At 44.4% G+C, this 14,386-nt stretch overlaps 2 protein-coding genes across 7 annotated transcripts in view; one reads left to right on the plus strand and one right to left on the minus strand.

The window, feature by feature from the left end:
* The window catches only part of Mrps18c (mitochondrial ribosomal protein S18C), a 6,327-nt gene extending 3,163 nt beyond the window's left edge, over positions 1-3,164 (minus strand). The window contains exons 1-2 of one of the 2 annotated variants that reach the window (XM_005401385.2): positions 3,014-3,150; positions 2,066-2,121 (exon numbers count right to left, since the gene is read on the minus strand). In XM_005401385.2, coding sequence (XP_005401442.1) covers positions 2,066-2,121; positions 3,014-3,113 — 156 coding nt within the window. In that variant the 5' untranslated portion in view covers positions 3,114-3,150. Of the gene's footprint in view, positions 1-2,065; positions 2,122-3,013 lie in introns of both variants that reach the window. The other variant, XM_013502756.1, reaches the window with a different exon arrangement.
* An 83-nt stretch (positions 3,165-3,247) lies between these two features.
* Positions 3,248-14,386, plus strand: part of Helq (helicase, POLQ-like) — a 41,748-nt gene continuing 30,609 nt past the window's right edge. For 2 of the 5 annotated variants that reach the window (XR_001230734.1, XM_005401382.2), the window contains exons 1-5: positions 3,338-3,676; positions 5,489-6,185; positions 9,998-10,176; positions 10,883-11,083; positions 13,133-13,205. Coding sequence is in view for 3 of the 5 variants with exons in the window: in XM_005401382.2 (XP_005401439.1) it covers positions 3,524-3,676; positions 5,489-6,185; positions 9,998-10,176; positions 10,883-11,083; positions 13,133-13,205 (1,303 nt within the window). In the remaining 2 variants the exon portion in view is untranslated. The other 3 variants (XM_013502753.1, XM_005401384.2, XM_013502754.1) reach the window with 3 other exon arrangements.

A 14,386-nucleotide genomic window follows, 5' to 3' on the forward strand; every position in this document is an offset into this window, starting at 1 on the left:
AAAAAAAAAAAAAAAAAAAAAAATTCATTTAATCTTAAATTAAGAAAAACTTATGGTGTATTAAACAACATATGGCATTTCTAGGTTAGTATAATCACTTAATACTATAGTTTATCCATCCCTGTTTTTCTTATTAATTTATTCTTTGGTTTTCTGAGACAGGATCTCGCTGTGTAGTTCAGGCTGTCCTTGAACTGCCAGCGATCCTCCTACCTCACTACTCTTAAGTTTGGATTTTTGTTTTTGTTGTATTGGAGATTGAACCCAGGGCCTTCACACTGATGTATATCCCCAGCCTCTTAAAAACATTTTTATTATGAGACAATCTCACTAAGTTGCCCAGGCTGCACTCAAACTTTTGATCGTCCTGCCTCAGCCTCCCAGAGTGCTGGGAATACAGATAGGTGTCACCACACCCAGCTGGTATACAAGGTGGTATCACCCTTTCTGGCTTCAGCTTCCATACTGCTTTTCCATCACAGTGCCTCCCCACTTGGGTCAAAATGGGTGTCTCCAGTAAGAGATGTTTCTTGTTTCTTTTGTGGTACTGAGAATTGAACCCAGGGCCTCCACCATGCTCCCCCAGCACTAGAAGTTCCCAAATGACAAATGGTTTTAAAGCCCATTATTCTCCATAACTGTACACAAAATTTCCAATGACTATGTCTCTGTCTTTTTCTGTGGAAAGCATCCATAGCTTTCACTAAGAGTCTCAGTGGGATTGCTGGGTTTGGTGGCATACACCTGAAATCCCAGCACTCGGGAGGCTGAAGCAGGAGGATCACTGTGAGTTTGAGGCCAGCCTGGGCTACAAAGTGAGTTCAAGGCCAGTGTGACTTGCATAGTGAGACCCTGCCTCAAAAAGATAAAAACCAAAACAAAACAAAACAGAGTTTCAGGGGGATTTATGACCTGAAAAAGAGTACACAGTTATGGCTTATATCTAGATGTCCCCCCAAAGTTTCCATAGGTGGTACTTTTGTGTGTGGCTGGATCATAGGCATATGATATTGGATGATGGGTGTGATAATGGGATTAGTCCACCAATTGGTTTACCAGAGTTCTAAGTATGGCTAACAGGAAGGCTTACCCTGGGTATGGGTGGCACTAGCTAAAAAGCTTGCAACCTAGATGGACTAAAAGGGAAAGAAGGTGGCTGCTGCACACTGCTTCCTGCTTGTCCTGCCATGGACTGTTTCTCCTCTGTGACACCCCTTTGCCATGCTGTCCTTCCCTGGAGCCAGTCATCTATGGACTACAACCTCTACAAACTGTAAGCTGAAATAACCCTTCCCTCTTAAACTCGTGTGTGGTATTTTGTCCTAGCAACAAGATAAATAACTAAGACACCCTCCTTTATTCTCCCTAAAGTCTGATGTGTGAATCAGATGACCAAGATGAAAACATAGAGGGACGAGACAAGTCCCTGACTGTATTCCTACTCAACACCAAGCTAAGTACTTTGTATGGTACAATGTGTGTCAAATTAGTTTTTTTTTTCTTTTTTGGTTTTTTTTCCGGTACTGGGAATCGAACTCACGACCTCATGCTTGCCAGGCAGGCACTGTGCCGCTGAGCTAAATCCCCAGCCCCTCAAATTAATTTTGTGTGTAACAAGAAAACCTGTGCTGCCCAAGTCCATGCCAGTACTTTAAACCCATCCAAATGCACCTCTAGGTTAGAAGAAAAAAGTATTAAATATCCTGATGTAAAACTAATTTTGACCTCTTATTTAGTAAGACAGCCCACCAATAGTAATGACTGAGACAAAGGTAGGACAATGTCTTTGTTCACTTATCTATAATTATTCTATGCACTCAAACCGCACTTTGAAATTCCCAAATCACAAATATCTAGGAAGAAAAATATGGGATTACAGATGTCATGCTTCTTTCTAGGAGTCTAGGAAATTTCTTATTTCAAAATTTAAGTTATTATAATCAGTAAGTGATCATTTCCACACTCAGTAATGCTAATTTTATTCTTATAGTTGAAGACCAAGTTGCTGAAATACAAGAATTTGGTCATATTCGCAAGTGCCTTAAAAGAAAAAAATAATCCTTACCATGTTTTCATTGCTGGTTACCTGTTTATACTGTGAACAACCTCTCCTCCATAGCACTGCAATTAAACAGAAAGACCAATAAACCAATTATTTGTTAGTTGAGTAGCTACAGATTTTTGTTTTTATGAAGACAAATCAAGAGACACAATATGTTTTATATTTACACTCACAATAACTCATTAACAAGCTGTAAGTAGGATTTGGGATAGTGTAAGACTAGCTAATTCCCAAGGGCATATATTTTCCCTCTCGTAAAACTTCTCACCTGCTCTCTTCCTGACATTTACTTTCCCTTCGTTACATAGAGACAGGTGGTCTGGTTTTGTTTTGCGGGAGATTGAAACAACGCTTCAGATAGGCTAGAAGCCACACTAAGCTTCATCCCCACCCTTTTCATTGAGATAATCTAGCTAAACTGCCCAGTCTGGTTTTGAACGCACGTTTCTCCCTAATACTCTAGGATTACAGGCACGCGCCACCATATCCATCAAGACAGATTTTAATGCAAACAGGCACTGAAGAATCAACCCATAGTCATTGTTTTACCAAAGGGAAAATGAGTAACATACTCTCTCTAGAGAGCAGTTACTGATGGAGACGCACATTGAAAATAGCACTGCAGGAATTACAGAGATGAGGGTCTGCGTTACAATTTCGCTGTGATCCGGGATTAGAAATACGTAATTTGCTGATGGGTGACTCTGGAAATGTGCCTCTCTTGCCAGGTTTAGGAAATCCTTGAGTCTTTTAAAAAGCCATTCCATCCGCTCTTTCTTTCAGTGTTTAAAATTTAACAAGAGCTGGTCGTTTCACATCCCCTGCATCAGCCATCGGTCATTACAGATTCCCACCCTTCTGGGAGAAACTTAATTGCCTAGAAACGGGCATAGTTTTGCTAAAAGTGACATGGCCAAGGCAATCGCTGCAGTGCCACCATGGACACTTTACCCGTTTGAGTTCCGGGATATGTGAGGCAGACAGCAGCCGTTATCCAGGGTGTCAACTTCTTCCTCCCTAGACCGCTGCAGCCGACGACCACAGCAGCCATGATTTCCCGTCCCTCCTCTTCCTTTCCTTTCTCTAAAGCCTCCCGATGGGTCCCTCCCGGTACACTCCCCCGCGAGACCTTGTACTCCATTCAAAGGTTCCTAGGCGGACGCTTGGGAGCGCCGCAGAGTAAGTGGGTTTCCAATGTGCATGCGCAGCACCCGGGCGGGGGCGAGGGGGGGGGGAGCGCTCTCCCGGTACAGGGTGTCACGTGACAAGGTAGGACCGAAAAACGCGTGCACCTGCGCTAGCGCCCCAGCTTCCGGTTAGGGAGCCCAGGGAATAAATTTGAGGCGGATGAAGATGCGGGCGCCGTTTTTTCCCTTCGCTGCCGCTGCCCCGCCCGTCACGCTCCCCAGCCCTTGAGTTTGGCGGCTGGATCTCCGGGAACGCGGTCGGGCGGGCCGCGCCATGGAGGAAGGCGCGTCCCGCATCCGCCGGCGGGTGTGTGTCCGCAAGAGGACCCGGCCAGGCTTGGCGAGCGCGTGCACAGCCCCCGCTGAGGCCGAAGAGGAGGACGCGGGGGCCGGGGGCCGGCGGAGAAAGACCGCGCAGCCGGCGGAGGTGCAGCCCTGGGCCGTCCCGTTCACCTGGGGGGAAGACGACCCGGCCCGGGCGGGAGACCAGGCGCGGGGCTTTGGGCTGGGCCGCTTCCTTCCAGGTGGCAGCAGTCGAGCGGTTGGCTGGCGGCTTCCCCTGGTGCTCTCCCCCTCGGGCCGCTGTGGGTGGGCCCTGATGAGGCACTGCCCCGTCTCAGATGGGCAGCGCGGGCTCCAACGGGGCCTCGGACTCTGCTGCGCCTCCTGCTTTGAAACACATTCACTCTCGGGTCACTGTGTGAAACTAGCGTTACTGTCTAGGGGTCACAGCAGTAATCGGGCGCTGTGCGTGGAGTGCTGTGTTGTTAATCGCGTCGCTGTGCGGCTACCCTAAGCTTAGCGCTCCGCAGTGTAGTAGCCCACCCCCAGTCCGAGTGCATGCTGTCTCAGTTCTACGTTCACAACAGTTTCCTTGTGTTTGGTGGTGCAACATGATTTCGTTACAGGCCAGTCTTATTTTTATTAGTACACGTTTGACTCTTCCTCTTTCCTGCGCCTTCAAACTCTTGGTCCTGTTGCCATTTGCAAAAGCTGTATTTTCATCATTTTTTCCCCTTTCCTTTTTTTTGTCCATCCCCTTCTCTCTTCCCTCCTCCCCCCAGCTCTTGTTCTCCCATCCATTTGAAAAAGAGCTCCCCACTTCCTGTTTATCTTTTGCCCTTTCCCGCTCGCTCTCTTGCTCTCCTTCTCTCCCTGCCCCGCCCCCTCCGTGCGAGCCCTCGCGAGCTCACGAGCCTTCTCGCCCTCTCGCCCTCTCGCGCTCTCGCTCTCTCGGTACTGTATATATGCTTTGTTTTTAGGCAGGGTCTTGCTGTGTAATTCAGACGGGCCTTGAGCTCACTGTGTAGCCCAAGCTGACATCAAACTTGCAGCAGTCCTCTTGCTCAGCCTCCCGAGTGCATGGATTACAGGTGTGCGCCACCACACCGAGTTTATATATATATATGTACATATATATATACACACCTTCGAGTTTTTCATATAAAAAATCATGAGATATTTCAACTAGTGTATCTGACTTATTTCACTTAATATTATGGTCTCTTGTGCATCCATTTACCTATGAATACCTCAACTTTATCTTTATGGCTGAGTAGTACTCCGTTGTGTATAAACACCACATTTCCTTTATTTATTCATCTGTTGATGGGCATTTAGCCTGTTTCCAAAATTTACCTATGATAAATGGTGCTGCTAGAAACATGGGTGTACATGTAACCCTGTGAAACGATGTCTTTAGCTCTTTTGAGAAGAGACCTAGAAGGGGAATAGCTGGGTCAAATGGAATTTCTCTTTCTACTGTCCTGAGAGCCTGCTAGGGGAATGTTGCAGTTACCAAAAGCTGGTAGAGCACTGACATCCCTATAGATATCTATTGTTTGTAATGGGTTTAACAAGGGGAGTCCTGGGGGCTGGAGGGTGGCACAGTGGTAGTCTGCTGGGCCCTGGGTTCAGTGCCAGCTGCAGAAGAGAGAGAAGAGAATCCCTATCAAACTACCAGAGAAGTGTTGGGCAAGTTACTTCACTTGTCTGGGCTTCCATTTTTTTAATCTGTGAAACAATGCTGATAATGTTATTCATAGGTTAGCTTGCATCTTACAGCCCTAAACTGAAGCTTTTATTTTTGATTTTTTTTCTCAATCCATACTGGAGCTTTAACCTGGGGCCTCAAGCATGCTAAGCAAGTGCTGTTCCACTGAGCTATATTCCCAGCCCTTTCAGCTTTTATTCTTAATGAAACTGGACTTGCTCATAAATATTTTTGTTTTCTTTTCAGCATTATGACAGTGAAGAGGACATGTTTGGAGACTATGATAGCTTTAGTGAAAATTCCATTTTAGCCCAAGTTGAGGACCTAGAACAGAAATACATGCAACTTCCTGAACGGGGAGAACATGCTACAGACTTTGCCACTGAAGATCTTTGCAAAGAGAGCATCAAAAACAAGCTTAGTGTTACTCATGTAAGTGACTTGACTGACCGTGAAACTGATGAGCAGACGGAGAACCAGCCTGGGTGTGAAGGTGTCGCTGCTGAACCTGGAGATGACCCTTTGTATGACGTGCCATCTTCCCAGGTTTTATACTTTGAAAACCTGCAGAACCCTTCATGTGATTTGCACCACCAATCCGCTCAAGAAAGGGACCAGGGCCCATCCTGTCACAAGACTGGGAGTGAAGAATTGCAACACAAGCGAAATGATGAATTGTCTCCTAAAATCCAAACTAGTTCAGACACAAATAGGAGAAAAAGCATTAAAGAGTATCTAAAAAGTGCCATGACTGGAAATGCCAAGGCCCAAACACCAGTATTTTCTAGGAATAAACAGCTCAAAGAGGCTCTCCTCTGTGAAGAGCTTACTGTTGCTAAGAGGACAATTGAGTCATCGTCTGATGACCTTGGCCCTTTTTATTCATTACCCAGCAAAGTGAGAGACCTTTATGTTCAGTTCAAAGGAATTGAAAACTTATATGGTAATGGTTTGGGCTGGAGTGAAATCAAAATTGTCCATCCTTGTCGTAATATTAGCACAAGTAATAGCAACAAATGTTTCCATGGTCTCAACTTGAAAAACAAAAATGTCGGCTGTCTCTCCACCTTCCCTTCCTGTGCTGCCACTGTGGAACCTCTTCCCTAAAGTCACACTTCTCAAAGCAGTCGTTTTATTGTCGCCTTTCTTGCCCCCAGTAGTTCTTCCTCCCCCTCCCATCCCTCCCACGCCCACTGACCCCTGTCCTGTTGCCCTGTCTGACTTCCCAGCAGCTTACCTGCTTATGACCACACCCTTCTCGATATTCTCCTTTCTTGACATGTTGCTCCTGAATTTTTTTGGTCTGATTTTCTAGCTGCTTCACAGATTCCTCAGCCGTTACTGGCTGGTTCTGTTTAATCGACCAAAATTGACTTGCTGAAAATTCCTCTGAACATTCAGATGTCTTGAATGAAGTCAGTAATACTGTTGGTTAAAAGTAAGTATCATGGCGCTGGGGAGGTAGCTCGGCAGCACAGTGCCTGCCTGGCAAGCTCGAGGTCCTGAGTTTGATTCCTGGTACCCTCTACCCCAAAGTAAGCATCTTTATTTATTTGTTAATTTATTATTTATGTATTCATTTTTGGTTTGAGATAGGGTCTCACTATGTAGCGCATACTGGCCTGGCCTCAAACTAACAGCGGTTCTCCTGCCTCAGCCTCCTCAAGGCTGGGATGATAGGTGTGTGCCACCATGCCTGGCAAATAAGCATCTTTAAAGACAACTCCAGTTCAGATTTAACTACAAAGAAATACCATAGTAGTAACCACACTGTGTCTTGTAATGTTTTTTGTTTTAAATCCTGGGTCCTTTCATATATTTTCATTTGTACCATTTTTTTTTTACAACGAAGGAACAGTTGCCCCCATACTGGGAGATGAGCCCATCAACTGTCCCTTCATAATTATTTCTGAACACCTGTTGGAATCTGAAAGACCTTACATAAATCACATATAAAAGTGTGGGTTCTTATCTCGGGGAACACGAGCAGGAAGGAGTAGGACTCAGGACGCAGTCTAATCCCAGCCTCTCCCGGAATCTAAGGTACTCTAAATTGTGAGGGTCGTGGTTTGAGAGCTGACGGGCTGCATTGGCTGTGAAGCAGCTGTTAGCGCTCTCCGCTCCGCTGTTCTCTTAGCCCGGTACTCTCTGTGTCTCCTGCCGGAATGGATTCCCCGAAGCCGAGACTCCTCCAGCATTTGCCTGTTGTGTATGTAGCTAGCACTGTGTGTGCTCTAATAGACTCCCAGCTGCTGGAGGTTGCTGGTCATCTTATGAATGTTAAACTTCACGTCCCATCTGTAAAATGGGATAATACTTGTGCAAGTCGCATTCTTTGTCACAGACGTGCTAAATTAGATATTGTAATGGCTGTCAGTGGTTACACTGATAGCTTCTAGCTAAGAATTTAATAACTTCCTGGGACTGGAGATTGAACCCAGAGCTCTACACTGAGCTATATCCCCAGCCCTTTTTTTTTTTGAGATGGGGTCTCGCTATGTAGCCCAAGCTGGCCTTGAACTTGCTGCAGTCCTCCTGTCTCAGCCTCTGAGTGCTGGGTTTACAGATGTGTACCACTACACCTTGCTTCAGTGCTCTTTTTACATGTAAATATGGTTTAATAACATGGGAAGTTTAAGGCATAGGTGCATGTGCTGATTTTTACTACACTAAAGCAGTGATTCTCAAAGTGCAGATTCTAACGCACAGCTTGGGTGTCACCTGGAGACTTGTACAGTGCCTGTTCTCAGCCTCGCCACTGGCTCAGACCCCCTGGGTGCACTCAGCAGCCTGTGTTGCCCCCACCTACCTGGCATTCTGACATGAACCTCTACATTATACACCCTACACCGTCTGCTTTGCCTTTTTACCATGGAACTGTGTGCTTAGTGTGTTTTATGTGACTGTTGAGAGCGAAGCTGATACCATTTGTTACTTACTGTGTACAGATAGAGGATAGTCTCAAATAGTATTTAAGTACTACATAGTAAATTTAAGTTTTTTTTTTAAATTTATTTGGTGCCAGGGATCTAACTGAGAGCCTTGTGCATGCTGAGCAAGCCCCACTCAAGCATTTTTGAAATATCTCTAAAGAAAAAAAATATAGGGCTGAGGATAGGGCTCTGCAATAGAGCACTTCCCTGTGGTAGTGTGTGTGGGGCCCTGGGTTCAATCTTTAGCAATGCAAAAGAAAGAAAAAAAGTAGTCCTTCATAAATATCTGGTACTCACTAGAAAAAAGTCACCCCAAACTTTCATTCAGACATAACTATTACTAATACCTTTGAGATACATCCTATTCTGTTCTTTTGGGGGAGTTATTTTGAGATAGAATTTCAGGCTGGCCTTGAACTCATTGTGTAGCCCAGGCTGGCCTCAAACTTCTGATGATCCTCCTGCCTCAGCCTTCTGAGTGATGGGATTACAGGTGTGTGCCACCACACCCAGCTAATAATTCTTATAATTTAATTTTTTGTTTGTTTGTTTTTTCAAACAAGGTCTTGCTATGTAGTTTAGACCGCCCTTGAACTATGTAGCCCAGGCTGGCCTCAAACTCACAGCGATCCTCGTGCCTCAGGCTCCCAAGTGCTGGATTACGGACTTGCCACCGTGCCCAGCTTGTCTGTTTTTCTAAAGATAAAATACTAATACACATTTTGAAGATTTTTTTTATGCTTTTATACATTGTTATATTATTCTACAAAACAGCCATCCTATTGTTTACACCATGTCTTGGATCTGATCTGTTTTTATGAATCTCACCTTGCTAAATTGTTTGAATGAAGCCAAGGTGTGCAGGTAAATCCAGTAATCCTAGTGTTTTATGGTTTAAACCATCTCAGCGGTTTAAAATGTATTAGAACCATTCAAAGTTCAGATCCCCAAGAGAGTTGAAATTTTTATTGGTGTATGCAAAACCTCATGGGTGTTTTCCCCCTCTATTTCTCTTCTTTTCTTTCCTTTTTTTTTCTTTTTTTTTGAGACAGGATCTCACTATGTAATTCAAAATGGGCTTGAACTCACTATGTAGCCCAGGCTTGTGTTGAACTCACTGTGATCCTCCTGCCTCAGCCTCCCAGGTGCTGGGATTACAGGTGTATGCCACCAAAGCCAGCACCTTTCCTTCTCCCTTTTTATTTCTCCTATTTCTAAGATGGCATTTGGATTAATGAGGAAGGTGAACTTGAACAATCTTGCAAAATATAAGAAGGCCTTATTTTTTTTGTCTTTTTGAGACAGGGTCTCACTATGCAGTTCAGGCCGGCCTTGAGCTCACTTTGTAGCCCAGGCTGGTCCCCAACTCACAACAATCCTCCTGCCTCAGCCTCCCAAGTGCTGGGATTACAGGCATGCGCCACCACGCCAGGCAGGAAGGCCTTGTTCACACAGGTCCTTTGGTGTCTTTTGCTCCTCTGGTGTGCTGAGATGCCCTTTGTGCCCCAGGGCTCTTCCTGTCCTGCTAGAGTCTCCTAAATCTGCAGCTGATGGTGACTTGTTCCTTGTTCCCTGTCCACTGGCCAGGCCTGAGCTAGACTCCGGCCATGGGCATTTGGGATAGTTACATTTAATATTGACTTTATAGTGCATTTACCCTTATGCGATGATTGCCACAGAAGGAAGGGTTCGATTTTTCCTTCATAGCAAACTTTCTTGAGATTGAGAATATGGAAGAGGAAGCTAATGCCTTTTCTTCTTTAAATTCCACAACATGCAGTACTTCACACTGAGTTCCTTTTTCCTCCCCTAAATTTCGCAGAATGGCAACATACCTGCTTAACACTGAGTTGTGTGCAAGAACGAAAAAATCTAATTTATTCCTTGCCAACAAATGGTGGGAAAACCCTTGTAGCTGAGATCCTGATGCTACAGGAATTGCTTTGCCGCCGAAAAGATGTTTTAATGATCCTTCCTTATGTGGCACTTGTCCAAGAAAAGGTATGTTTTTAAACAAATGTGGCTAATGTAATGACATTAAAAGCTAAATGTTAGTGTGAATAATAACTTTCTGTTGACTATAAAGTATCTCTTAATGATGGAGAATTAATATTTACAAAATGCAAAAGCAGCATACTACTTGAGTTTGCTTCATATACTAGTTATGTATCTAGGAAGTTTTATTTTTTCTAAACTGGTGGATGACTCAACATCTTAAATGGGATATGGGATAAAAAAGCAGAAACTAACCAACTTTTTAATTAATATTAATGCGTTTTGCCAGGCATGGTGGCACACGCCTGTAATCCCGGCGCTGGGGAGGCTGAGGCAAGAGGATCATTGCAAGCTCGAGGCCAGCCTGGGCTACAAAGTGAGCTCAAGGCCAGCCTGAACTGCGTAGCGAGACCCTGTCTCAAAAAGAAAAAAAAAGCAGTGTTAATAAAAAAATATAAATGAGTTCTGCTTTTTGACATCAAAGAAAATAACTGAAATTTATTTTCACCTTTATTATGTACTTTAAAAGTTACATTTGTTTGGAAAGACCAACCCCTTATTTTTATGGTGTTTCTTAGACATGTATATCTAGTGTGTGGTCAGTTCCCATCAATTGGTATTAAGCCCTAGCTTAGCTTTTCAGAAAAGTCCCTGTGACTATTAATAGAGTTCTTTTTTATTTGTGTTTTTGTTTATCTTAACTAATGTTTAGATTTCAGGTTTGTCAAGTTTCGGTCTAGAACTCGGTTTCTTTGTTGAAGAGTATGCGGGAAGCAAAGGACGATTTCCCCCGACTAAAAGAAGGGAGAAGAAATCACTATACATTGCCACGATTGAGAAAGCACATAGCCTGGTGAACTCCTTGATTGAAACTGGAAGGATTAGTAGTCTGGGTCTGGTTGTCGTAGACGAGGTTGGTTGCTACTTTTGCAGCTTATCCATACTTTTATTATCCTAACGTGCTGTATTTGCGGAACTCACCATGTGGGTCTGGCCTCTAACGATAAGCAGTTTGTTTTAGTACACAGACAGTGAGGTGTCTCATAGTTACTTTGTCATCGCTAGGACAAAATACCCAACACCCAGTTTTTGTTTCTGTTTTTAGCTAAGAGAAGATGATGTATTTGAAGGTGGAGATAAAGGGGGAAGAGAGAGATGACAGATAGCTGCTCTGGATGAGTAGGGGGCATGCGAAAGTGAAATACTCGTGGATTTTTGTCGGCAGCTCCTTTTCATTGAGTTCCTAGTCCATGTAGGCTCCTGGAATCTGATTGGCTCATTGGCTGTCTTTCGTCATTCCCTTGGATCTCTTCGAGTCACGTGATCTTTCCTGTTTGGTGGAGGCTAGGATGGTGGAGGGTGCATGTTTGGGGACAAGTAGTTTAGGCTTAAGTATGAAATAAAGGGGCTTATGTTCTACTTGGAACCTTCCTGAGTTTAGTTTTTTTGCCTTTTTTTTCCCTGATTGCTGGAGTCTATCTGTCTTTGTTGTTTTACTTTTGGTACCGGGAGTCAAACTCAGGACCTTGAGCTTGCCCGGCAGGCGTTTGTGCCGCTGAGCTATATCCCTGGCCCGCTAGCTGTCTTTGTCTTTTTAATTGCTTGAGCCTAACCTGCAGAGGCCACTGACCTTAGTAAGTCTCTCCATTAACTTCTAACGAAGCTCAAGCCTTCATCCTATCTTTTCCCTCTACTGCCACCAACCCCTCCTGAGACAACCATCTCACTGCTGTTGGGGTAGTGGAGATGACCAGTCTGGCTTCTTTGAGCCGAATGGGGCCATGCATGGAAAGTAGCTGATGGAAGCCTCAGCCGGAAGGTTCCTCTGATGAGGCTCAGCACCTTTATAAGGGGTTTCTCTGTATGACTACTTGGAGTGTGGCAGCCTCTAGGCGAGAATAAACAGACTTTGCCAAGAAGAGATTAAAGCATATATGGCCAAACCATGAGCAATAGAATGGAAGGGCAGACTGGGGAAGGAGCCATGTCATACCGCTGGCCCTGTAACCAGCTGGCCCTTGAAGCTGTCAGCAGGGCCAGTGTGACTGGAGCCCCTGGTGTACTCATACTGTATGTTATTACTCAGTATCTCTGGTTATATCCTTTTGTTGCTGAATGTTCAAGACCAAGTTAAGGTGAGACCTTTGTCAATCACAATTTGCCTCCTGATAAATATATCTATATATGCATCTGTATCTATCTCAAGGTCAGTTAAGTCTACTCAGGCATGAATTTTGGGGTCATGGTCACAGCCTCTTAACTTTCAGTTCTTCTTCTGTCAGATACTGACACCCAAAGTTAAAGAAGGAGAGTTTTATTTTGGTTCACAGTTTGTAGAGTTCATAGTCAGCTGGCTCCAAGGCTGGTGGCATGGCAGAGGAGCATTGCAGAGGAGAAACAGTCTATGGCAGGGCAGGCAGGAGGCATGTAGAATCAAGGCGTGAGGAGGGATATATATTCCAGGCCACACACAGTGACCCTCTTCCCACCAGGCTTCACCTCCCAGCATTACGCTAGCTATAAACCCATTGGTGGCCTAATCCGCATCACACACCCATGATCCAGTCACCTTACAAAAGCCCCACATATGAGCACATGAGGCTTTGGGGGGCATCTAGATAGAAGGCAGGGCAGACAACACGTAAAGACTTTCCATGCTTGGTAATCTGAAATTTGATTTTATGTAAGGTATTTCTTAAAATGTGAATATGTGCATATTTAGACATTTTTATATTCATAAGTACTATGAATTTCAGTTGTTTCAAATTATTGCTTCCAGAACTCATTAACTTAAAATGCCAATAGGCAGATAAGGTCTTGATGCTACAGATTTTATAACCAAAATGTTGAAGAGTTATAAAGCAAAGATTATGTACTCATCCCATAGAAATATGCTCATGGTTTATGTGGGCAGTATCTGAAGAGTCACTCTACACTTTTCTGTTTTGTTTTAATCTCGAAGTTGCACATGATTGGTGAAGGAAGCCGTGGGGCAGTCCTGGAAATGACCCTCTCAAAAGTCCTCTACACGAGCAGTAAGTATGTATTGACGTTAATCCAGAGGCCTGTCTGTAGAGGATTTGTGTGATCACTAGATTATGTTTACCTTAGTTTTTAAATTTCTAAAATAAGTTTATAAATTGTGTTGGAGGAATGGCTAGGTAAGTGGATTTATGAAGGTAAGTGACATTAGTGTTGGAGGAAGCACTCCGTTACTTTCCTGCACTTGCTAGCCCATGTCGTCGTGCTGTTTCTCCCTCTATGGAGAGGGTGGTGCCCTGGCCGGATGAGGTCATTGCCAGGGTCACATGAGAGAACACGTGGAAAGCCGTCTGCAGCGCCCGCCTGGCACCAGCCTTCAGCAAAGCTTTGCCGCTGCCAGCTACCCTCCCCCTCATCACACCAGTAAAGAAGTACATTTAGTTGCTCTAGGGACTGTTTGCAGCGCTGGGTAGTTTTGAGGTGCGGAGAAATGTGGACTGCAAATGTTGTCTCCATGTTGATCTGGGCTGTAGTACTTACGCATGGGACAGGTATGAACCGTGAAGGTCAGACCTTAACATTTGAGGGGAGGAGATGCTGCGAGTTGAGCCCAGGGTCTCACACATTCTGAGTGCTTTACCGCTGGGCTATATCCTCAGCCCTCCAAAATTATTTTTAAAAATTGGACAGCCAACTGTAGCATTTTATAATCATTTATTTTTAAATTATTTATTGAATTCCTACTGTGTGCCAGCAGGTAGTATTTTAAGTGCTAGAGAATAAGTAGAATAAAGTACTGTACCTGCCTTTAGCCTGTATTGTAGTGAAAGTGAGCAGAGTTAAGCAGATTGTTAACTGCGGTTTCCCCTACACCAACCCCTCAGACCAAAGCGGCTGATGGAAACTACGCCCCTTCTCCCCTAACCGCAGTTAGGGATACCTCTTCAGAGGGGGAATTGTTGTAGATAGCTAAATTCGGTAGAAATATCGTAGGCAGTCAGTGCAAAAGATGAGAATCCATCAGGACTGTGGCTGGAGGCGCATCTGAAGATTAAAGTGTCAATGGCTAGTTTTACATACTTCCCTAAGGGGTGAAGGGAGGCTTGGGATTATTGGTATCCTCGTTTTGCAATTTCCCTTTATCTCATTAGGGTTGGGCCATCCTCTCCCACCTACTAAGATTAGGACTAAGATGAAGGCTTCTAAAATTTTTTTTTTTTTTTTTTTTTTTTTT

The sequence above is a fragment of the Chinchilla lanigera genome, unplaced genomic scaffold (genome assembly GCF_000276665.1).
Source record: "Chinchilla lanigera isolate Chin_1 unplaced genomic scaffold, ChiLan1.0 scaffold00073, whole genome shotgun sequence".
In the NCBI taxonomy this organism is placed as follows: Eukaryota; Metazoa; Chordata; class Mammalia; order Rodentia; family Chinchillidae; genus Chinchilla; species Chinchilla lanigera.